This window comes from Schistocerca americana, chromosome 5 (assembly GCF_021461395.2).
Source record: "Schistocerca americana isolate TAMUIC-IGC-003095 chromosome 5, iqSchAmer2.1, whole genome shotgun sequence".
Lineage (NCBI taxonomy): Eukaryota > Metazoa > Arthropoda > Insecta > Orthoptera > Acrididae > Schistocerca > Schistocerca americana.
This window is the reverse complement of record NC_060123.1, coordinates 641,858,070-641,884,182: the sequence shown is the minus strand read 5'-3', so window position 1 is coordinate 641,884,182 and position 26,113 is coordinate 641,858,070. Positions and strand designations below refer to the sequence as shown.

General features: G+C 44.5%; 1 protein-coding gene across 1 annotated transcript; it reads left to right on the top strand.

The window, feature by feature from the left end:
- The first annotated feature begins 401 nt into the window (after nt 1-401).
- Nucleotides 402-25,020, top strand: LOC124616604. The gene is made up of 3 exons (XM_047144925.1): nt 402-638; nt 19,685-19,790; nt 24,779-25,020. Exons 1-3 carry the CDS (start codon nt 402-404, stop codon nt 24,928-24,930), a joined length of 495 nt encoding a protein of 164 aa, XP_047000881.1. The 3' UTR covers nt 24,931-25,020.
- Nucleotides 25,021-26,113: the final 1,093 nt, after the last annotated feature.

Sequence of the window (26,113 nt, the reverse complement as noted above, 5' to 3'; positions counted from 1 at the left end):
AAATTGCGTGAAATTGTAATCACACGTCAGTTCTAGTATAATATATTTGTCCAAATGAATACCCGTTTATCATCTGCATTTCTTCTTGGCGTAGCAATTTTAATGGCCAGTAGTGTACATTTCGATAGGATAAGGAACTCGACCATTTTGGAAGTGAATACGCATTATTTTTCCGCCGAAGACCAAAAAGTGAGAATTTTCGGTGTCCCATGTATAGGTCTTATGCGAGACAGGTCTCGATGATAGGAGTGTCATAAACTCCTATAAATCGGAACATCCCGCAAAAATATGGACATCTGGCTGGACTAAGTGTACAGAGAGCAGAGTGACGCCGCTGTTGTGTTGATCGTGTGCGTGTAGTTAAAGTGACTGCATTGTTGTCCAACAGCAAGCTGGTGACAATGCCGCGACTCACCAAGGACTTGCAGCGAGTGCACATAATCGCAGGGGTCGACCCGGACCCGTCGGCGATCTCGTGCGTCATGTACGCGAAAGTGCTCACGATGCAGCTGGACATGATGTACTTCGATGACTACTCCCTCGGAGACGTCGTCATCTGCGACCTGAACGGCGTGACCGTCGGCCACCTCCTCAGGATCGACATCAACGTCGTCCGCGCTCTCGAATTCTGCTACAAGGTAGTTTCCGCATACTACTGTGTTTCTTTTTTCTGTAAGTACGAGTTTTATTCTACATACATCGCATATGCATAGCAAATTTCAGTTTAGTATAATGGATGTAAGCTCTTTTTTAACATGAATGAATGAAACTTGGAAAAATGTGATAAATTCCTTTGCGATCAAACTGCTGAAGTCATCGGTCCCTAGGCTTATACGCTACTTAATCTGACTTAAACTACCTTAGGCGAACAGAGTCGCCCATGCCCGAGGGAGGACTGGAACCTCCGACGGGGAGAACCGCGCGAACTTAAACAAGGCGCTAGAGACCGCGCAGCTCAATGAATGAAAGGTAATGTCTATAACTAACTGAAAGAAATCTATAGCATCGTATTACAAGATCAGTGGTGAACATCTTGAACACGTCAGATCGTTTAAAGCAGTATGAAACGGAGTCACCACGTAAAATCAATAGTAGAGAAGAAATTATAATTTAATCAAGACCTTAAGCTGTTGACAGGCGTTGATATACATCAACGGGGCCAGCTGAAAATGCGTGCCCCGACGAGGGCTCGAACCCGGGATATCCTGCTTACATGGCAGACCCTCTACCCATCTGAACCGCCGAGGGCACAGAGGATAGTGCGACTGCTGGGATTTATCCCTTGCACGCTCCCAGTGAGACCCACATGCACAACATAATGTCCACACAGTACATTCGTAGTGCCCCTGCCCATTACACTCATTACTCACGGCAGACAATCTTACCGAGTCCTGTCAGAGTTCTGGCAATGAGTGTGCATCCGCACAAAAGAAGGAGGTCAATGGCCGGTTAGTCTTTGCTATATGAAGATGGTATCTGTTCTTTCGGACATGTCTGGTAAGAGTGTCTGCCGCGAGTAATGAGTGTAATGGGCAGGGACACAACGAATATAGTGTGTGGACATTCAGTTGGGCGTGTGGGTCTCACTGGGAGCACTATCCTCTGTGCCCTCGGTGGCTCAAATGGATAGAGCGTCTGCCATGTAAGCAGGAGATTCCGGGTTCGAGTACCGGTCGGGGCACACATGTTCAACTGTCCCTGTTGATGTATATCAACGCCTGTCAACAGCTTAAGGTCTTGATTTAATTATCATTTAATTCTAGAGAGCTGCATGGTCACCGATGGTATTTGTTCTTCCGGAAATGTCCGAAAGATCAGATTCCATCTTCATAATAGCTGGGAAGGAGAATGGAAGGGTTGACTTTATCGGAAGGATTCATGGAAAAACCACTGCGTCTGTAGAGTAAATAGTTTGCTGTACGCTAGTGCGACCAGTTCTATGTTACATGTTGATTTTGACTGTCATTAGTATCGAAAAGCACTGTCACATTTGCCGTTTTTGGGTTTGTATAACGATTTAACATCTGGACGTTAGTAAATATTCTTCATAAAATGTTTTTATAATTCTGAATTCCAAATGTCCGTGTCCATAATGATATGCTCCAGTGCAGTGTCTCTGTGGTGAGTTGCTGTCTTTGTTGATGATTTTGATCTACGGAAGATCAAAACGTGATGGGAGTTACTTCACTATGGTTCAAATGGCTCTGAGCCCTATGGGGCTTAACATCTATGGTCATCAGTCCCCTAGAACTTAGAACTACTTCAATCTAACTAACCTAAGGACATCGCACAACACCCAGTCATCACGAGGCAGAGAAAATCGCTGACCCCGCCAGGAATCGAACCCGGGAACCCGGGCGCGGGAAGCGAGATCGCTACCGCACGACCACGAGCTGCGGACGGAGTTACTTTACTGTTACACACGATAGATCGTGTATGTGGCATCTGTTCTTTCGGAAATGTCCGAAAGAACAGACACCATTTTGGTCCTGCAGCTACTACGAATCAGGACTCAAAGGAATTAAAGACATTAGCTTCCAGAGGGCATTAATTTATACCAATGAGGTTCAAACTTGCGTTCCCGCTCACTAGGCAGATGCGCTGACCACTACACACTGCATCAGGACACAGTAGTCACTACAACTGCACGGACTATCCTAGCATTCCTTCCATCAATAAAAACGGACACCCTTTTGATTCTACAGCCACTATGAATGACGACACAAAGGAATTAAGCCCATAGCTGCCAGTGTCATGCAGCAGTGTAACACCGGTTCCTGTCAGATCACCAAAGTTAAGCACTGTAGGGCTGGACTAGAACTTCTATGAGTGACCATCCGGTCTGCCGAGCTTTGTTGGCAAGCGGGGTGCACTCAGCCCTTGTGAGGCAAAGTAAGGAACTACTTGATTAAGAAGTAGCGGATGCGGTCTCGTAAACTGTCATACGGCTGGGAGAGCGGTGTACTGACCACATGCCCTTCCATATCCGCATCCAGTGACGCCTGTGGGATGAGGATGACACGGGGGCCCGCCTGTACCGTTGGGCCTTCATGGACTGTTCAGGCGGAGTTTAGTTTAGTTTAGTTTAGTTTTGGCTGCCTGTGTGTACTGATTTACGTTAATGGGGAAAGTTGAAAATTTGTGCCGTATCATGCTCACTAGGCAGATGCACTGTGCAGTAAGCCACCTGGACACAGTGGTCAGTACAACCGCACGGACTGTACCAGCATGCCTCCTGTCACACCCAAATTCTGAACTTATCCACACACTGCTGATTTGTAGTGCCCCCACTCATTGTCCTCGTTATTTGTGGCATCTCGCCGATCCCCCTAAGAGTTTGAACTCAGTGTGCATCTGCACTGAAGGCATCATCGGCTGACATCGCCTTAATTATGCATGTGGTAAGCGTTCTGGATAAGTTGAGAATTTGGATGTAACGTGAGGCGTGCTCAGATAGTCCAAGTAGTTGTCAAGACCACTGTTGCAATTTCAACTGCATTACAATGTTAGTGAGATGAATATTTATAAACTCTGCTGTGATTTTGTAAAAGAAGAAGATGCAAATGTAGCAACAGGGGAACTTACGTATTGCTCAAAACTCGTCACTGATAATGTCTATCTGAACAAAATTAAAGGGAATAAGGAGTCTGGTGAAAATGGTTCAAATGGCTCTGAGCACTGTGGGACTTAACATCTGAAGTCATCAGTCCCCTAGAACTTAAAACTACTTAAACCTAACTAACTTAAGGACATCACACACATCCATGCCCAAAGCAGGATTCGAACCTGCAACCGTAGCGGTCGCACGGTTCCAGACTGCACCATCTAGAACCGCTCGGTCACACCGGCCGGCCAGTCTGGTGAAAATAAATCAATGCTCATGTAGAAATTTAAACAGAATCCTATAACTCATTGCGTTTTTAAGAGTGAATGATATGGACTGAAACTCGCCAAAGGATTTTATTTCTTTATCTCAGTGATCTGAGAAATATAAAAACATCTAAAATGGCAAAATCCTGTCAACTAAGCATCAGTTTCCAATATCTTTGACAAACTAGAAGATATCTGTGGTGAAAAAGCACAATCCTTGATTGTGTGTAAGGATAGGAAAGAAAAAATGGTATACTGTGTGTTGCTAATTGTTTTCATATTTCTTACGTTATTGAGATAGAGAAATAAAACCCGTTGGCCAGCTGTAATCGATATCATTGGTTGTTTAAACACACTGCGGTATAGGAATGTGCCGAAATTTCAATAGAAATAGGAATTTACTTTCTCCAAACTAATCATTATCTTTAATTTTCTTCAGAGAAACGTTATCAGAGCCGACGAGTTTTGAGTAATACATAACTCCCATTGTTGCAACATTAAAATATGTTTCTTCCGCCAAAATACAGCAGAGTTTATAAATATTCATCTCACTAACGCCCGCATCTCGTGGTCGTGCGGTAGCGTTCTCGCTTCCCACGCCCGGGTTCCCGGGTTCGATTCCCGGCGGGGTCAGGGATTTTCTCTGCCTCGTGATGGCTGGGTGTTGTGTGCTGTCCTTAGGTTAGTTAGGTTTAAGTAGTTCTAAGTTCTAGGGGACTTATGACCACAGCAGTTGAGTCCCATAGTGCTCAGAGCCATTTGAACCATCTCACTAACGTTCTAATGGAGTTGAAACTGCGACAGAAGCATGAAACAGCATATCGCTAAACAAGCAACTGAGGGGCAGACAAGTCAATAGTTTATCAAACTTCCCACTCTCAGTATAAAAATAAATTATAATATCTTCACATGTATTGTTCCAAACCCACAGCAATTCTCGTTTCACCAGCTGTCGATGACACTTGAATATTACATTATTTCATTAAAATATCTCGAGTTGCTTGAATATTTAGATATGGAAATTTCACATATTAATCACACGGTGAAATACTCTCCTCTTTGCGTGCTATCATTTGTAAAAATGTTGTTTCGATATCTGCAACAGTTTCCAAGATAGGAGGAATTTTATGAATATTTCATTCTGGCGCGTGAGTTCGGGAAGAACTGCTTTACGTACAACTCATTTTCTCGAGCAATATCCTTCCATTCTTGAAAAATAATTCAAAATGTTAGCTACATTTCATATGCAGCAACATATGACCTAACATGCAACAAAAGCAAATTCACAACGACTCGTATTTTACACTGCAAACTTCCCGAAATTCTTGCAGTCGTTTGCTTTATCATGAAATACCGTAATAAATATGACTGTTAACAGAATGATAGTTCGTCATGAAACCAATGAATTAAACTAAGAGAAATGCGAGAATCAATTTTTTTACCGAATAGTTTCCGTACAATTGTTTGAGAAAGCTCACAGATCTGGCAGTGGGCTCGTGGCGTTGTGTTTGACCTCGAGGGCTAACTCGCGTTGTCTGAGAGTTTCCCTCCTATAGGCTGTGACGTCAGATCCCGAACACGACTCTTGATTGACCAGCGCAGGTAGCATATTCAGGGGATCTTACAGGCACTCGTAAGGAAAGTAGCCCCAGAGCTATCAAGGGAAGCGTGCACAGGTCCCTGCAGGCAACCAGCTAGCAGACGAAGGAGCCTGCATGCGTACCGGTGCGTGAGCCGGCAAGCAAGCCTACAGAGAACCTTACCCCGTGCGAAACGACCTTAGCTATTGTCATCTCATCACCTTACAACGTTCACAAATGTGCAGGTATTGTAGACAATTTTTGAGCAGTTTAGAATGCACATACTATTCAACATTCTCTTTTAATTTATTTTCAGACTGTCAATCGCAGAAGGATGAAGGAAATACACGTGTTGAACGTGGACAAAATAACTGACTTCGTTATGAAAGTAGCTAAGACAGCAATCTCTGAAAAATTGCTGAAAAGGGTAAGTCAGTTGTATGTCTTTTTGAAAATGCCATTTTTTTTGTAAATCATTCAATGTATTTTACAGTTCTGAGGTATAGGGTAATAGGCAAAATAACATTTCGCTATAAACTGATTCTCAGATACTCTCATCCCTCTAAGTTTGAGATACTGCCTAAACATTTTGATCATCATAAAAAGAATGGTTCAAATGGCTCTGAGCACTATGGGACTTAACGTCGGAGGTCATCAGGCCCCTAGAACTTAGAACTACTTAAACCTAACTAACCTAAGGATGTGACACACATCCATGCCCGAGGCAGGATTCGAACCTGCGACCGTGGCGTTGATCATCATATTGACGGAATATATTTGTCTCATTTCGTATAACACAATCGTCAGCCTTTTTATAATGATCCCAGTTGGCCTCTCGTTATAATATGAGGCAACGAATGACTTTTCTTCAATGTTCGGCTCACATATAGATTTCAAACCAATTTCCAGGGATGCCTGATCTGTAGTATTGCGGAGATACTTAGCATTTCCCGAATCACCGTATTATTTCTTCTGTCAATATATGACTTGATGTGAGTCACCGAGATTTAAGTTTCGTTGTTTCCCTGATCTGATTAAGGTAAATTCCAGGATGCTTGAAATGGAGACAGTAGATTTCCTTACCCAACCTTGTCGCGTTAGAGTTTATACGGAAGTTCGTCTGGCATGTACGCAGAATAAAATGTAACTTCGACAGACAAAAGATCACCCATTAATTCTAGCCTCCAAACATGTGAAAAATCTGATGAAAAGCAAGATATCATAAATCACTTGCTTCATGAATTTCGGTGCCTACTACGCTCACCAAATGAAGAGTAAGTGATGAAATTCCAGCCTGAGCGTTGTAAGTAGGCTGTTTATGTTTTCTTATTGGTAACGCCACGTAGCGCTCTATATGAAAAATCACTGGCTGTGCTGTGTGCAGTCTGTGGGTAGTTTGCATTGTTGTCTGCCATTGTAGTGTTGGGCAGCGGCAGCTGGATGTGAACAGCGCGTAGCGTTGCGCAGTTGGAGGTGAGCCGCCAGCGGTGGTGGATGTGGGGAGAGAGATGGCGGAGTTTTGAAATTTGTCATGAACTGCTATATATATTATGACTATTGAGGTAAATACACTCCTGGAAATGGAAAAAAGAACACATTGACACCGGTGTGTCAGACCCACCATACTTGCTCCGGACACTGCGAGAGGGCTGTACAAGCAATGATCACACGCACGGCACAGCGGACACACCAGGAACCGCGGTGTTGGCCGTCGAATGGCGCTAGCTGCGCAGCATTTGTGCACCGCCGCCGTCAGTGTCAGCCAGTTTGCCGTGGCATACGGAGCTCCATCGCAGTCTCTAACACTGGTAGCATGCCGCGACAGCGTGGACGTGAACCGTATGTGCAGTTGACGGACTTTGAGCGAGGGCGTATAGTGGGCATGCGGGAGGCCGGGTGGACGTACCGCCGAATTGCTCAACACGTGGGGCGTGAGGTCTCCACAGTACATCGATGTTGTCGCCAGTGGTCAGCGGAAGGTGCACGTGCCCGTCGACCTGGGACCGGACCGCAGCGACGCACGGATGCACGCCAAGACCGTAGGATCCTACGCAGTGCCGTAGGGGACCGCACCGCCACTTCCCAGCAAATTAGGGACACTGTTGCTCCTGGGGTATCGGCGAGGACCATTCGCAACCGTCTCCATGAAGCTGGGCTACGGTCCCGCACACCGTTAGGCCGTCTTCCGCTCACGCCCCAACATCGTGCAGCCCGCCTCCAGTGGTGTCGCGACAGGCGTGAATGGAGGGACGAATGGAGACGTGTCGTCTTCAGCGATGAGAGTCGCTTCTGCCTTGGTGTCAATGATGGTCGTATGCGTGTTTGGCGCCGTGCAGGTGAGCGCCACAATCAGGACTGCATACGACCGAGGCACACAGGGCCAACACCCGGCATCATGGTGTGGGGAGCGATCTCCTACACTGGCCATACACCACTGGTGATCGTCGAGGGGACACTGAATAGTGCACGGTACATCCAAACCGTCATCGAACCCATCGTTCTACCATTCCAAGACCGGCAAGGGAACTTGCTGTTCCAACAGGACAATGCACGTTCGCATGTATCCCGTGCCACCCAACGTGCTCTAGAAGGTGTAAGTCAACTACCCTGGCCAGCAAGATCTCCGGATCTGTCCCCCATTGAGCATGTTTGGGACTGGATGAAGCGTCGTCTCACGCGGTCTGCACGTCCAGCACGAACGCTGGTCCAACTGAGGCGCCAGGTGGAAATGGCATGGCAAGCCGTTTCACAGGACTACATCCAGCATCTCTACGATCGTCTCCATGGGAGAATAGCAGCCTGCATTGCTGCGAAAGGTGGATATACACTGTACTAGTGCCGACATTGTGCATGCTCTGTTGCCTGCGTCTATGTGCCTGTGGTTCTGTCAGTGTGATCATGTGATGTATCTGACCCCAGGAATGTGTCAATAAAGTTTCCCTCTCCTGGGACAATGAATTCACGGTGTTCTTATTTCAATTTCCAGGAGTGTACATTGGTTGTTCTCTATCAAAATCTTTCATTTGCTAACTATGCCTATCAGTAGTTAGTGCCTTCAGTACTTTGAATCTTTTATTTAGCTGGCAGTAGTGGCGCTCGCTGTATTGCAGTAGCTTGAGTAGCGAAGTTTTTTGTGAGGTAAGTGATTTGTGAAACTTATAGGTTAATGTTAGTCAGGGCCATTCTTTTGTAAGGATTTTTGAAAGTCAGATTGCGTTGCGCTAAAAAAATATTGTGTATCAGTTTAAGGACAGTCGTGTATAATTGTTCTAAGGGGACGTTTCATAGCGTTTCCAATCGTGGATATTCGTGCCTTTCGTCCTTGACAAATCTCACGCAGTTATACCTTTTGCTATTTTCTCACACATATGGAGCTACAAGTTTTTCATATTAGCCGCATTGTGCTGCCACATACTGCCAGGTACTCCATATCAGCGATCTCAGTAGTCATTAGACATCGTGAGAGAGCAGAATGGGGCGCTCCGCGGAACTCACGGACTTCGAAAGTGGTCAGGTGGTTGGACGTCACTTGTGCCATACGTCTGTACGCGAGATTTCCACACTCCTAAACATCCCTAGGTCCTCTGATAGTGAAGTGGAAAAGTGAAGGGACAAAAGCGTACAGGCCAACCTAGTCTGTTGACCGACAGAGAACGCCGACAGTTGAAGAGGGTCGTAATGTGTAATAGGCAGACATCTATCCAGACCATCACACAGGAATTCCAAACTGCATCAGGATCCACTGTAAGTGCTATGACCGTTAGGCGGGAGGTGAAAAAACTTGGATTTCATGGTCGAGTGTCTGCTCATAAGCCACACATCTCGCCGGTAAATGCCAAACGACGCCTCGCTTGGTGTAAGGAGCGTAAACATTGGACGATTGAACAGTGGCAAAACGTTGTGTCGAGTGGCGAGTCACGGTACACAATGTGGGGATCCGATGGCAGGGTGTCGGTATGGCGAATGCCCAGTGTACGTCATCTGCAGCGTGCCGACAGTAATATTCGGAGGCGGTGGTGTTTTGGTGTGGTCGTGTTTCTCATGGAGGGGGCTTGCACCCCTTGTTCTTTTCCGTGGCGCTATCACAGCACAGCCATACATTGGTGTTTTAAGCACCTTCTTGCTTCCCACTGTTGAAGAGCAATTCGGAGACGGCGATTGCATCTTTCAAGACGATCGAGCACCTGTTCATAATGCAAGGCCTGTGGCAGAGTGGTTACACCACAATGACATCCCTGAAATGGACTGGCCTGCCGAGCCCTGACACGAATCCGATAGAACACCTTTGGAATGTTTTGGAACGCCGACTCCGTGCTAGACCTAACCTACCGACTTCAGTGCAGAAGTCCGTGAAGAACGTGCTGCCATTCCCCAAGAAACCTTCCAGCACCTGATTGAAGGTATGCTTGCGAGAGTGGAAGCTGTCATCAGGGCTAAGGGTGGGTCAACACCATATTGAATTCCTGCATTACCGATGGAGGGCGCCACGAACTTGTATGTCATTTTCAGCCAGGTGTTCAGATACTTTTGATCACATAGTGTACATGTAAGCAACTGACATGTTTCTTTCTATCATTTTCCTTACTAAACATATTTTTCACTCATTCGAATGTTCTGTAATCTTCTTAGACAAATCTTACAGACATGACTCGATGGACAGACGACACATAGTTTTGCAAGATTGAATAGGCAAGACAGCATACCACTGCGGGAAATGTCTTAGTCACATATGTGACTAAATAACAGTCAGAACTATTGTAAGAGTCGAAGGATATGAAAGGGAAGTAATACTAGAGAAGGGAGTGAGGCAGAGCTGTAGCCTATACCCATTATTATTAAATCTGTACACAGACCAAGCTGTGAAGGAAACCACTGACAATTTAGGAAAGGGCATTAAACGTCAGGGAGAAGAATCCAAACTTCGTAGCTTACCGTTGACACAGTAATTCCGTCATATAAGGCAAAGGAGTTGGTAGTGTCTTGAAAAGAGGTCAAAAATTAAAGGAGAACAAAACAAAAGTAGTCGAATTAAATCACGAGATAGTCAGGGAATTAGATTCGTAAAAGACGCTGAAAGGGACAAAGAGCTTTCCTAATTGGGCAGCATAATAACTGACGATGGAAGAAGTAGAGAGGACGTAATACGCAGACTGGTAATAGCAAGAAAATCGCTTCTGACATCGAATTAAAATTTTTAGTGTATGGAAGTCTCTTCTGAAGGAGTTGGTCTGGAGTGTCGCCTTGTGCAGAAGTGAAGCGTTCACACATAGAGAATAGAGGCTTTTGAAATTTGCTGCTACAGAAGAGTGTTCAAGATTAGATGGGTAGAACGAATAACTAACGAGGAATCGAACTGGCAAGAAAATAGATCTGTGTCACAATTTGACTGACAGAAGTGATCAATTGATAGGACGTAACATGAGGCATAGAAGACGGTTTGGTAACCCAGGAAAGCGTGTGAGGAGAAGGGGGCGGGGAAAAATTGCAGACGGAGACTTAAGGCTTGACTGTAGTACCAGACGGAAGTAGATGTAAGTTGTAAAACTTATGCAGAGATAAAAACGCTTCCACAGAATTGACTATCGTGGAAAACTGCATCAAACCAAACCCAAACAAGAGACAGATGTAACTTATGCTCATAAACGCATTCTGATAAACAGACTTGTTTTAATTTCTGGCCATATTACACTACTGGCCATTACAATTACTACACCAAGAAGAAATGCAGATGATAAACGGGTTCATTGGACAAATACATTATACTAAAACTGACATGTGATTACATTTTCACGAAATTTGGGTGCATAGATCCTGAGAAATTAGTACCCAGAACAACCACCTCTGGCCGTAATAACGGCCTTGATACGCCTGGCCATTGAGTCAAACAGAGATTGGATGGCGTGTACAGGTACAGCTGCCCGTGCAGCTTCAACACGATACCACAATTCATCAAGAGTAGTGACTGGCGTATTGTGACGAGAAAGTTGCACGGCCACCATTGACCAGACGTTTTCAATTGCTGAGAGATCTGGAGAATGTGCTGGCCAGGGCAGCAGTCGAACATTTTATGTATCCAGAAATGCCCGTACAGGACCTGCAACAAGCGGTCGTGCATTATCCTGCTGAAATTTAGGGTTTCGCAGGGATCGAATGAAGGGTAGAGCCACGGGTCGTAACACATATGAAATGTAACGTCCACTGTTCAAAGTGACGTCAATGCGAACAAGAGGAGACCGAGACGTGTAACCAATGGCGCCCCATACCATCACCCCGGCTGATACTCCAGTATGGCGATGACGAATATTGGCTTCCAATGTGCGTTCACCACGATGTCGCAAAACACGGATGCGACCATCACGATGCTGTAAACCGAACCTGGATTCATCAGAAAAAATGACGTTTTGCCATTCGTGCACTCAGGTTCGTCGTTGACTACACCATCACAGGCGCTCCTGTCTATGATGCAGCGTCAAGGGTAACCGCACCATGGTCTCCCAGTTGATAGTCCATGCTGCTGCAAACGTCGTCGAACTGTTCGTGCAGATGGTTGTTGTCTTGCAAACGTCCCCATTTGTCGACTCAGGGATCGAGACGTGGCTGCACTATCCGTTACAGCCATGTGGATAAGATGCCTGTCATTTCGACTGCTAGTGGTACGAGGCCGTTGGGATCGAACACGGCGTTCCGTATTACCCTCCTGAACCCACCGATTCAATATTCTGGTAACATTCATCGGATCTCGACCAACGCGAGCAGCAATGTCGCAATACGATAAACCGCAATCGCGGTAGGCTAAATCCGACCTTTATCAAAGTTGGAAACGTGTTGGTACGCATTTCTCCTCCTTACACGAGGCATCACAACAACGTTTCACCAGGCAACGCCGATCAACTGCTGTTTGTGTATGAGAAATCGGTTGGAAACTTTCCTCATGTCAGCATGTTGTAGGTGTCGCCACCGGCGCCAACCTTGTGTGAACGCTCTAAAACGCTAATCATTTGCATATCACTGCATCTTGTTCCTGTCGGTTAAATTTCGCGTCTGTAGCACGTCATCTTCGTGGTGTAGCAATTTTAATGTCCGGTAGTGTATAAATGCAAGTGACTACACTGACGAGAAAAAAAAAAAATATATATAACGCCAAGAACGAGTTGTGCGACACAAACGAAAGTTGGTACGAGGGTTTCTAAACCTGTAAGATGATATCATTTCAAACTTCGAGCCAGTCGCATAAGAGTGGCGCTAGCAGGGCCTCTATGAGGATGCACGTCAGGTTAGCTGTCAGTACACGCTGTAACGGCGGTGAGATTGGAGGTGGCGATTTGAAGTTAGTCAAGAATGCCTTTAAGGCGACAAAGACGCCGTTATCAACACATCACTGAGTTTGAACCAAGTCGTGTAACAGGACTACGAGATACTGTAGAAGACTTGGCAGGAATGTAGCCACTGCACATGATTGCTGACAACGGTGGTCAGGAGAATGTATGGTCGTAAGAAGACCGGGCTCCGGACAGCCACGTGGCAGTACCGAGAGGAAAGACCATCGTGTTTGCGTGTGGATCTGTCGCATCGTACTGCGTCTACAGTAGCAATCTGAGCAGCAGTTGACACCACAACTGCACAACCAACTGTTACAAAATCAAATGGTTCAAATGGCTCTGAGCACTGTGGGACTTAACTTCTGAGGTCATCAGCCCCCTAACACTTAGAACTACTTAAACCTAACTAACCTAAGGACAGCACACACATCCATGGCCAAGGCTGGATTCGAACCTACGACCGTAGTGGTCGCGCGGTTCCAGACTGTAGCGCCTAGAACGGCTCGGTCACCCTGGCCGGCGTTACAAAATCATTTACATCAATGACAGCTCCGAGCCATACGCCATATGGCGCCCATTCCACTGACCACAAACCACCACCACTTGCGACTTCAGTGGTGTCAAGCGAGAGCTCATTGGAGGGCAGTGTGGAGGTCCGTTGTGTTTTATGATGAAAACTGGTTCTCGTTTGGTGCCAGTGGTGGTCGTGTGTTGGTTACGAGTAGGCTAGTTGAAGTCCTGGCAACCATCTTGTCTGGACCTACACATGGAGTTATGGCCTAGGATGTGATTTCGTATGAGAAGAGGAGCACTCTCGTGATTATTCCACGCACCTGACTGCAAATTTGATACTTCAGTCTGGTGAGTCGACTTGTTGTGCTGCCATTCACGAACAGCATTCCTGGGGGTGTTTTCTGACAGGATAGCGCTCGTCCAGATACCGCTGTTGTGATCTAACATGCTCTACAGAGTGTCGACATTTGCCTTGGCCACCTCGATCACCATACCTGTCTCTAATCGACCACATATCGACGTCATCGAACGACAACTCCAGCTTCATCCACAAACAGCATTAACCATCCCTATACTGATCAACAGTGTGCAATGAGATGGAATTCCTACCCAGAAACTGACATCCGGCACCTCCACAACACAACGCATGCGCGTTTGCATGCTTGCATTCAACATTTTGGCGGTTGCACCGGTTATTAATGTATCACCACTTCACATTTGCAATGTTTTATCTCGCCCTTCTTCCCCGCATGAACCATGGACCTTGCCGTTGGTGGGGAAGCTTGCGTGCCTCAATCATACAGATAGCCGTACCGTAGGTGCAACCACAACGGAGGGGTATCTGTTGAGAGGCTAGACAAATGTGTGGTTCCTGAAGAGGGGCAGCAGCCTTTTCAGTAGTTGCAGGGGCAACAGTCTGGATGATTGACTGATCTGGCCTTGTAACACTAACCAAAACGGCCTTGATGTGCTGGTACTGCGAACGGCTGAAAGCAAGGGGAAACTACAGCCGTAATTTTTCCCGATGACATGCAGCTTTACTGTATGGTTAAGTGATGATGGCGTCCTCTTGGGTAAAATATTCCGGAGGTAAAACAGTCCCCCATTCGGATCTCCGGGCAGGGACTACTCAGCAGGACATTGTTATCAGGAGAAAGACAACTGGCATTCTACGGGTTGGAGCGTGGAATGTCAGATCCCTTAATCGGGCAGGTAGGTTAGAAAATTTAAAAGGGAAATGGATAGGTTAAAGTTAGATATAGTGGGAATTAGCGAAGTTCGGTGGCAGGAGGAACAAGACTTCTGGTCATGTGAATACAGGATTATAAATACAAAATCAAATAGGGGTAATGCAGGAGTAGATTTAATAATGAATAAAAAAATAGGAATGCGGGTAAGCTACTATAAACAATATAGTGAACGCATTATTGCGGCGAAGATAGATACGAAACCCACGCCTATCACAGTAGTACAAGTTTATATGCCGACTAGCTCCGCAGATGACGAATAGATTGATGAAATGTATGATGAGATAAAAGAAATTATTCAGATAGTGAAGGGAGATGAAAATTTAATAGTCATGGGTGACTGGAATTCGATAGTAGGAAAAGGAAGAGAAGGAAACGGAGTAGGTGAATATGGAATGGGGGTGAGGAACGAAAGAGGAAGCCGCTTGGTAGAATTTTGCACAGAACATAACTTAATCATAGCTAACACTTGGTTCAAGAATCATAAAAGAAGGTTGTATACATGAAAGAAGCCTGGAGATACTGACAGGTTTCAAATATCTTATATAATGGTCAGACAGAGATTTAGGAACCAGGTTTTAAATTGTAAGACATTTCCAGGGGCAGAAGTGGATTCTGACCACAATCTAATGGTTATGAACTGTAGATTAAAATTAAAGAAGCTGCAAAAACGTGGAAATTTGAGAAGATGGGACCTGGATAAACTGACAGAACCAGAGGTTGTAGAGAGTTTCAAGAAGAGCATTAGGGAACGATTGACAAGAATGGGGGAAAGAAATACAGTAGAAGAAGAATGGGTAGCTTTGAGAGATGAAATAGTGAAGGCAGCAGAGGATCAAGTAGGTAAAAACACGAGGGCTAATAGAAATCCTTGGGTAACAGAAGAAATACTGAATTTAATTGATGAAAGGAGAATATACAAAAATGCAGTAAATGAAGCAAGCAAAAAGGAATACAAACGTCTCAAAATTGAGATTGACAGGAATTGCAAAATAGCTAAGCAGGGATGGCTAGAGAACAAATGTAAGAATGTAGAAGCGCATATCACTAGGGGTAAGATAGATACAGCCTAAAGGAAAATTAAAGAGACCTTTGGAGGAAAGAGAACCACTTGTATGAATATCAAGAGCTCAGATGGAAACCCAGTTCTAAGCAAAGAAGGAAAAGCATAAAGGTGGAAGAAGTATATAGAGGGTCGATACAAGGGCGATTTTCTTGAGAACAATATTATGGAAATGGAAGAGGATGTAGATGAAGATGAAATGGTAGATACGATACTGCGTGAAGAGTTTGACAGAGCACTGAAAGACCTCAGTCGAAACAAGGCCCCGGGAGTATACAGCATTCCATTGGAACTACTGATAGCCTTGGGAGAGCCAGCCCTGACAAAACTCTACCATTTGGTGAGCAAGATGTCTGAGACAGGCGAAATGCCCTCAGACTTAAAAAAGAATATAATAATTCCAATCACGAAGAAAGCAGGGGTTGACAGATGTGAAAATTACCGAACTATTAGTTTAATAAGCCACGGCTCCAAAATACTAACACGGATTCTTTACAGACGAATGGGAAAACTGGTAGATGGCTTGGTTCAAATGGCTCTGAGCGCTATGGGACTTAACATCTGTGGTCATAAGTCCCCTAGTACTTATAACTACTTAAACCCAACTAACCTAAGGATATCACACACATCCATGCCCCAGGCAGGATTCGAACCTGCGACCATAGCGGTCACGCGGTTCCAGACCAAAGCGCCTAGAACCGCACGGCCACACCGGCCGGCAAAAAAACTGGTAGAAGCCGAACTCGGGGAAGATCAGTTTGGATTCCGTAGAAATGTTGGAACACGTGTGGCAATACTGACCCTACGACTTATCTTAGAAAATAGATTAAGGAAAGGCAAACTTACGTTTTTAGCATTTGTAGACTTAGAGAAAGCTTTTGACAATGTTGACTGGAATACTCTCTTTCAAATTCTGAAGGTGGCAGGGGTAAAATACAGGGAGCGAAAGGCTATTTACAATTTGTACAGAAACCAGATGGCAGTTATAAGAGTCGAGGGGCATGAAAAGGAAGCACTGGTTGGGAAGGAAGTGAGACAGGGTTGTAGCCTATCCCCGATGTAACGCAATCTGTATATTGAGCAAGCAGTAAAGGAAACAAAAGAAAAATTCGGAGTAGGTATTAAATAGCATGGAGAATAAATTAAAACTTTGAAGATCGCCGATGACGTAATTCTGTCAGAGACAGCAAAGGACCTGGAAGAGCAGTTGAACGGAATGGACAGTGTCTTGGAAGGAGGATATCAGATGAACATCAACAAAAACAAAACCAGGATAATGGAATGTAGTCGGGTGATGCTGAGGGAATTAGATTAGGAAATGAGACGCTTTAAGTAGTAAAGGAGTTTTGCAATTTGGGGAGCAAAATAACTGATGATGGTCGAAGTAGAGAAGATATAAAATGTAGACTGGCAATGGCAAGGAAAGCGTTTCTGAAGAAGAGAAATTTGTTAACATCGAGTGTAGATTTATGTGTCAGGAAGTCGTTTCTGAAAGTATTTGTATGGAGTGTAGCCATGTATGGAAGTGAAACGTGGACGATAAATAGTTTAGACAAATAGAGAATAGAAGCTTTCGAAATGTGGTGCTACAGAAGAATGCTGAATGTTAGATTGGTAGATCACATAACTAATGACGAGGTGTTTGATAGAATTGGAAAGAAGAGAAATTTGTGGCACAACTTGACTAGAAGAAGGGATCGGTTGGTAGGACATATTCTGAGGCATCAAGGGATCACCAATTTAGTATTGGAGGGCAGCGTGGAGGGTAAAAATCGTAGAGGGAGACCAAGAGATGAGTGCACTAAGCAGATTCAGAAGGATGTAAGTTGCAGTAGGTACTGGGAGATGAAGAAGCTTGCACAGGATAGAGTAGCATGGAGGGCTGCATCAAACCAGTCTCTTGACTGAAGACCACAACAACAACATCTGGCCCTTACCTTAACTCGCGATCTTGAAATGTTAATCATTTAAATATGTTACCTAGATAAATGCGTTCCAGAAATGTAAGCCGCGCCGGATTAGCCGAGCGGTCTTAGGCGCTGCAGTCATGGATTGTGCGGCTGATCGCGGCGGAGATTCGAGTCCTCCATCGGGCATGGGTGTGTGTGTTTGTCCTTAGGAAAATTTAGGTTATGTAGTGTGTAAGCTTAGGGACTGATGACCTTAGCAGTTAAGTCCCATAAGATTTCACACACATTTGAACGTTTTTGAACAGAAATTTCATTACTCTACATTAATTAATTCTTAGTCTTGTGATTTTTTTCCATGACCGCATTTAGTCTTCGTTATGCTGCAGTGTCGTTATGCTGCAGTGTTCGGAAAAGTTTGTCAATTGGTCTACCCACGAAATACAGGGTGTCTGAAGAGGAACGGCATATCTCTAACAACTAATTAAGATATTCTCACCATGTCTGGCTTATGTGTCACACTATTTCGCAAAGTTTTTATGCAAATCAGTTAATTTCAATATGTTCGCCTTTGGTTGCGCGCACAACATCCAGTCTGTGTTCAAGCTATGTTCACACTGGGCGCAACATACCCAAGTCAGTTGTCAGCAACGATTCGGTTCTTTAAATCACTAATGTCGTTGACAGGCATTCGCTAAACTCTGTCCTTGACCTACCCCTATAGAAAGAAGTCCATCCATGTAATGTCAGACGATCTAAGAGACTAGGGAATTCAACTACCGCTGCCAACCCAGCTATCTGTAAACACCTGGTCTAGAATATCTCACACAGTCTCAGTCCATTGTAACGGTGCACCAACATTACGAAAAAAAAAAAAAAAAAAACCTGTGTCTTGGCCAGTTGTGAAAACGCAGACGGTAATTATTAGAACTGACTATTTTTACTGAGGAAAAAAATCGCTGGATAATGCAATCAGCTATTAAACAACACCGCACATTCACTAGCGGGCTATTACGAACAATGTGCCCCAAATGCGGACATTTTGTTTGTTTGCCTTACCACACGTGTGGAATGTTGCTTCCTCAGAAAATCCTAGGATGTTTGGAACATTTCCTTTCTCCTTTAAATGGTGAAGAACGTCCACAGCGAATTGCGTAATCTGCAGCTCTTGCGACACCCACCGAAGAGATATCTGCCGTGAACGTTGAAAAGCCATCGGCATCCGTTCTGTGTCGGCTGCCTTGTTCCAGGTAGTCCAGTACAATGCTTCGCATCAACGCTCCCCGTCTGCTTAAAATTCCTGTACCACCGGCTTATCGATGTCCGCGAGGGTGGGTCCTTACTAAACCGTGTTTGCAAGCTGCTTTGAACCTGCGTGTTCGATTTGGTCTGAATAAACTTTGGGAGTTTTTCCGCGAGACAAGTCAAACAATGTGAATATCTTTAATCTTTAATGTGCTATAACACACTAAAGTTGTAGCGTATGTTCTGAGACACCTTGTATTTGCGAGTGCATTAGAAGTTGAAATGGTTCAAATGGCTCTGAGCACTATGGGACTTAACTTCTGAGGTCATCAGTCCCCTAGAACTTAGAACTACATAAACCTAACTGACCTAAGGATATCACACACATCCATGCTCGAGGCAGGATTCGAACCTGCGACCGTAGCGTAGAAGTTGAAAGAACTATACTGTTACACAGTGCCTTCTCCACTAAAATTCATACTTTTTCTTGCTGAAAATGGAAAATGCACCTCCGTATCCACCAAGAGATCCTTCCATGTAGTTGGCCGTGCGGTTCTAGGCGCTCCAGTCCGGAGCCGCGCTGCTGCTACGGTCGCAGGTTCGAATCCTGCCTCGGGCATGGGTGTGTGTGATGTCCTTAGGTTAGTTAGGTTTAAGTAGTTCTAAGTTCTAGGGGACTTATGACTGCAGCAGTTGAGTCCCATAGTGCTCAGAGCCATTTTGAGCCTTCCATGTAGATATGTGGAGACATTTAAGCTGATCTGTAACCTCGAGGAATGCTATGCTGCTAGTGTGGAAAAGAGAATTTCTTACGACATAGCTGAGCACATATGAGCTGAGACTGGTAAGATAACTGTTAGATGAAAGTGAGATGATGTGGAATGCCTCTAAACATCGTCAGCTTTCAATCCATTTAATGGTACGCGTTTCCTGGTTTCAGATCCATCTCCATCTGCCAGGATCCAACACGCTGTTTGACCACGTGCAACGGGGAGACGTCCCGGACGAGCTGGGAGGAACAGCCGGCCCTATTGATATGTTTGCCTGTAAGTATGTGGGATCACATGACGTCCGCATCGTCAGAAATGTCCTGTTCTCTTTATGGATGCCAGGGCTCTAAATACAGTCGTATATGTAGCTCTTATCAAGTCACCAAGAAAAGTAATGCACTACTTAACACCAGGAAAATTTACGAAAGGTACACGGGATACGCAGAATAATATGAACACCTGTACTTACTTGAGAATGGTTTATTAATAAGGGGTTGAACCTTCGTTTTCCCGTTATACAACTGCTATTCTTCTTGGAATACTGGCGTATATGCTATGCTACTCTTCGATCAGACCTATCCTAAAACCTGTAATGACGAGGGAATAGGAAATCTGCTCCGGAGCTTCCACACCAATTCCGCCCTCAAGGGTTCTATAATGTTCAAGTCCGGGGACGTCATTTCTGCACCGATTGTACAACAGCGATCTCAAAATCGCGTGATCTTAAGTATAAATAGCGGCTCAGCAGAAAACCTAAACAATGGAAAATATATACTTGAATATTAGTGGGGCTGGAGCCAAATTGTGCCTCTTTGCAAAATGGAGCACATTGAAAACCATTGGCGGATTTGAATAAGTCACGTCGCTTGGGTTAGGAATAGCTGCTTCACCCTACCATCAGATTACCATGACTACGAACGACCTTGCCATCAGGTGACAGTGCGGTGTTCCAAAAGTCACTCTTAAATTTTCGATCCACAGTGAAAAATGTTGCATCGGTACTGAGTTTATCCCATAAGAGTGGCTGCACATGCGGGTCTGGGTATTATATATGTCCGTGAAACACAGCTAAAATTACGTTGAGTGTTATTGTATCAAGTGACTATTTGTAGTTACAGGTAGTTGAAGCTACATTAGATAGTTATGACCCTAACTTAAATGAGTCACAGTTCAATGATGTTGAATTCTAAAGGACTCTCATTGTTTCTCTAAATCATTAAAGATATGATCACTTTCAGCAAGCCACAGCCAATTTTCTGCATCATCACTGTAAATTCGGGCTTGTTCTCCGCTTCACCACTGACCTTGATATCAATGGAACGCTATACTCCAACCTTACTTCAGTAAGGTGTATTGTGTGTGTATTCAACCGGGGACCTAGAAACGATGGAGAGGCTTCGTGCCACCGTAGCCCTCAGTGGTACACAGCCCCACAACAGGCCACAGCAGTCCACCCTACCCACCGCCGCCCCACACCGAACCCAGGATTATTGTGCAGTTCACGCCCCAGTGGACCCCCCAGAAACGTTATCATACCAGACGGATGTAGCCCAAAATGCTTGCGCAGCAGAGAAATTATGGTGTATGCGTACATGTAGACAGTGTTTGAGTAGCAATCGCCGACATAGTGTAACTGAGGCGGAATAAGGGGAACCAGCCCACATTCGCCGAGGCAGATGGTAAACCGCCTGAAAAATCATCCACAGGCTGGCCGGCACACCAGACTTCGACACTAATCTGCCAGGAGGATTCGTTCCGGGGACCGGCACGCCCGCCGGCCGTGGTGGCCGAGCGGTTCTAGGCGCTACAGTCTGGAACCCCGCCACCGCTACGGTCGCAGGTTCGAATCCTGCCTCGGACATGGATGTGTGTGATGTCCTTAGGTTAGTTAGGTTTAAGTAGTCCAAAGTTCTATAGTGCTCAGAGCCATTTGAACCATTTGGAACCGGCACGCCTTCTCGCTCGGGAAGCAGCGCATTAGACCGCACGGCTAGCCGGGCGGGCAATAAAGTATGGCTCAATGGATATTAAAAATCAGGTTTCAGTGGTATGCAACGCAGTTCAAAGAAAGGTTCTCATCAAAGAAAAACTGCTTCTTTTAGAGATGTACTTTTTTAGATTAACATAATATGAAAAAATAACTATGTGTTTGCTAAATAGCATTTGGGTAATTTAGAATGATTTTGGCCACTTAGAATGAATTCAGCTAACCTGAAATACACATTCTTGAAAAAGTAATTAAAGTTAGTGTAACTGGGGTCTTATTTGGGTGCAACAAACTAAGGTACAGAAAGAAACTAGTCTTGCAAAATCTTACGTTAGTTGGCGTTTCGCTGTTTGGTCCCCTTCTCCGAATTAACCAACCAATCAATTAGTTGGCGTGGCAGGAAGACATCTTCAGGTTCTTAGGTACAAAGGATTCGACTGCAGAGACGGTTCTCATTATTAAAGAAAACATTGTTAGAGGTGACCCGATGATGGTTAGAACTGAGAATAACCAGTGCTGGTCGAAACAATATGAAGTTGTAGATATAACCGTTCATGTCAAAGTAAGTAAACAACCCAAAAATACAGCGATAAGGAGAAAGGACAATTAAAATCCGCCATTTTCTGGCCTGCAATGACCCAAAATGAATATATATTTTATTGAGCCCCGTCTTGCGATACTCGGAGATTTTCATCAACTTACGAACCCTACCCTTAACACTACAATGAAAGCATGCAGAATAAACTGTTACACAGCGTAGCACGGCGGAGAGTCGGGAGGGCAGTCTTCTTGGGTTGGGACAGCTTATACAGGGTAGCAGTTATCCAACTATATGAAATAAAATCGTCATAACTTCTGAACTGTTTGTGCTAGGACGTTCAAACTGCACGATTGGCCAAGGGATATGATGGAAATTAGTACGGTTAGGTTTAGCGACGAAGTCCACTTTCATTTGGATGGGTTCGTCAATGAGCAAAATTGATGCGTTTGGGGGACCATGATTCCGCATTTCGCGATCGAGAAGTCTCTTCATTCTCAGCAGGTGAATGTGGGGTGCAGTGTCCAGTCACGGAATAATTGGTGCGTTATTCCTTGATGGCACAGTGACCATTGAATGGTACGTGAAGGTTTTGGAAGGTGATTTCATTCCCATTATCCAAAGCGATCCTGATTTCGACAAGATGTGGTTCATGCAAGACGGAGCTCGACCCCATCGAAGCAGGAGAGTGTCTGATGTCTTGGAGGAGCACTTGGAGACCGCATTCTGGCTCTGGGGTACCTGGAAGCCACTGGCATTGGCCTCGATTGGCCGCCGCATTCTCCGGATCTGAACACGTGCGGCTCCTTTTTGTGGGTCTGTATTAAAGACGAGGTGTACAGCAATAACCCCAAAACCATTGCTGAGCTGAAAACAGCCATTCAGGAGGTCAACGACAGCATCGATGTTCCGACACTTCAGGGGGTCATGCAGAATTTCGCTATTCGTCTGCGCTACATCATCGCCAATGACTGCAGGCATGTCGAACATGTCATAACCTAAATCCGAGTATCTATAGTGACTTTTAAATGTTGAATAAAGTGTGTGCACGCCGTAGATTGTAACTAATTTACGTTTTTTTCATGTAGTTCAATAATTGTCACCCTGTATGTGAGTAAAGCAGCCTGCCTCTTCTGCTAGTAATGTGCGTCAGCTTGCCTCCCTGGCTAACATGCATACTTGGGCTGGTTAAAAGCGGAATGTGTGCACCTCTGGGCCGGCCGGAGTGGCCGAGCGGTTCTAGGCGCTACAGTCTGGAACTGAGCGACCGCTACGGTCGCAGGTTCGAATGCTGCCTCGGGCATGGCTGTGTGTGATGTCCTTAGGTTAGTTACGTTTAATTAGTTCTAAGTTCTAGGCGACTGATGACCTCAGAAGTTAAGTCCCATAGTGCTCAGAGCCATTTGAACCATTTTTGTGCACCTCCGGCTGGTGGTCCGTCAGCTGCTGCTGAGCTGTCCCACTGCCCCTTGCCTTGCTCCACTGTCACTGTCAGCCTTCCACCCTCTGACGAAGACGGCTTCTGCGACGTCAGTTCCACCTCTCTGTCGTAATGAGAAGCGTTCGGATCGGTGGCTTTTCGCACTGTTCTTTTATACATGCTTACTGTTCTTAGAAAAGATTAGTATAGGGGAATGCAGGATTTTTCGGCGAATTTGATTAACGAAGTCTTCTCGATTTATCAGCCGAGCTGTGGCGTCATGTCTCAACGTTTCGAACGAGTTTTCTGCTAATCATCTTCAGGTAAAGTGTCGAGTTCATGTCCAGTTCGTTCCTTTATGGCTTCTGGACCGCAGACTCCTCTGTCGAGAGCCTAAGTGGTGGGACAATCGTGTGCAATGGGAAGAGATGTCGCAACTGGTGGTAAGGCTTCCCCCCCCCCCCTCCCCCCTCTCACAGTGAGGCGGGGGGTGTGGAAATCAAGTCCTGGTGCCGCCCGTCTACTCCGCTCACTGCCTCCGCAGCTTTCACATCATAGGGTTCCTGACGCATATTTGTTAACGTCACGTACCATGCGTTGTTCATTCGAAAAGCGCTGTCCTGGTTCACAAGGTGGGCCTTGCATACGGAAGGAACGCCGACAAACGACCGACAACATGACACTACACGGCAGCTAAAAGCCCGAGAAGGTTTCATCAGAATATTAGTATGTTAGTTCCTTACATAAATAAAGTATTATAGTGTTACCTATTTACATTCAACAATAGTGTAATTGTGTAACACAAAATTGAAGGTTTTGCATTTTGAACTTGCCTCTTAGTGCTTCCACCATTGGTAGCTTATATTTTTTTCTCGGTTTGAGTGAAGCTTGCCTTTCTACGTCTATGTGTTGTTCGTGAAAAACACAAATACATCCATCTTTGTAACCATGAGTGATGTTGCGCAATATTAAGTAAAGAAAACATTCGAAAAATTTTGATATTCTGTCATAGCAGAAGCGTACCCCTTATTCTGTATCCCTTCGGACATTTTGATCAGGAAATATTCTTTCATTTAGCGATTAATAACGATCAGCTTCTCGACACTGGTATCTCTGGGCGGTGAATGGTTTACAAACTTCAGATCTCAGTTCTCGTTTTTTTATTGCATAAGAAAAGAGAGCGAAAAGTCTATCTTCCATAGCATGTAGATTTGTTTTGAATAAGACACCGAGCAACTATTTTCTTAAAACTGCATTCTTATACATTAAATAAACTTTACATTTAAGCCTGAAAATTTGAAGTTCTCTTATACTTTCAGATGAGTTTATCAGGAGAGCAGAGACGCTGCGAGACTGGTTCCTGGAGCAGGACAAGTACACCTCGGATGAGAGCAAGAGACCCGCAGACAACCATTATGCTGACAGCATCTTCGGCGTTGCGGGCTCGTTTCGAAAACTTACTGTAGACTGACGCCACGTACATTTGCTAGAGACTGCACATTATGTTACACTGAGTGGAGTATCAAACTGTTAGGTTTCCAATTTGAGTATTTGCAATGATAAGACGCCTTCAACTATATACAACACAATACCCCACATTTTATATACGGTGCACTCACATTTATACGCTTTTGCAATAACTGCAAAAGTTATTGTCACGTTGTTTCCTCTTAGATTCACACTTTTGTATAGTGACTAAGATTTTAATCAGAGAAATATAACGCTAGTATCCAAGGGAATAAATCGGTTAACTGATTTTCACAAACATTTGGCTGTTTGAGCATCAGCAGAAAGAATTTAACTTAACGGTAAGGCTCTGAGCATCGACATTATTGAAAAGCATTATCTAGAGCTAATTCTCACAACTGAGATAAACAGTGGTTGAAAGTTATTGAATGATTTCATGAGAGTAAATCTTCTCCAGAAACGAACATCGAAGCATGTTCTCATTAAATCTACCCATGAGAGGGAATTTGGAGTTCTAATGTCCAAATTGCACTGTTCTTAGCAAATTCAAATATGTTTGGTGTATGACTCACAAAATATCATGGTCAGTTTTCCATTAGATACGATCTTCGTCACCACCGTGTTAACTGCTAACCTTTATTTCCTTATGTATATAAATCGTAGTAAGTATTTAGTTGAAAGAGAATACCACTGAAGTAATATTAACGGGTTTCAGACAAAAAATATATACCAACACAAATGCTGTTGGCTGTCTGCAAAGCTGTAATTTTGAAAGGATATTTTGCATGCTGTTAACTTACTTTACAGGAAACACTTTTCAAACCAACTGTTTCTCTGGTATAAAATAAAATGCTGTATTGTTTGTCTTACTTAGAAAAGCAGTACCTGTTTGATTGATTGTTACTCCAATAAATGTAACTTACTGCAATTGTTGTTTGATGCAAGCTACAAAGAGACTAGAGTACTTAAGCAAAAGCACAAATTACTTTTCTTATTTATTGTCGAATGAAAATATGTTATACAGTAATACATCATTGAACACTGACACTGAACAACAAGCAGGTGACTTGAGAGATCTTTTACTGTGTATAACCCTTCAACAGTATATTCTACGTAACATGGTATTATCTATGTTAATCTTTCTTGACTTCAGTTAGGTGGCAGTTAAATTAATATTTTGTACAGAA

Bases quoted from the DNA above. Each gene is read 5' to 3' on its own strand.
- LOC124616604 (XM_047144925.1), top strand. From the start codon at position 402: ATGCCGCGACTCACCAAGGACTTGCAGCGAGTGCACATAATCGCAGGG. The intron at 639-19,684 runs GTAGTTTCCGCA...TCCTGGTTTCAG, and splicing joins CTCTCGAATTCTGCTACAAG to ATCCATCTCCATCTGCCAGG. The intron at 19,791-24,778 runs GTAAGTATGTGG...TTATACTTTCAG, and splicing joins CCCTATTGATATGTTTGCCT to ATGAGTTTATCAGGAGAGCA.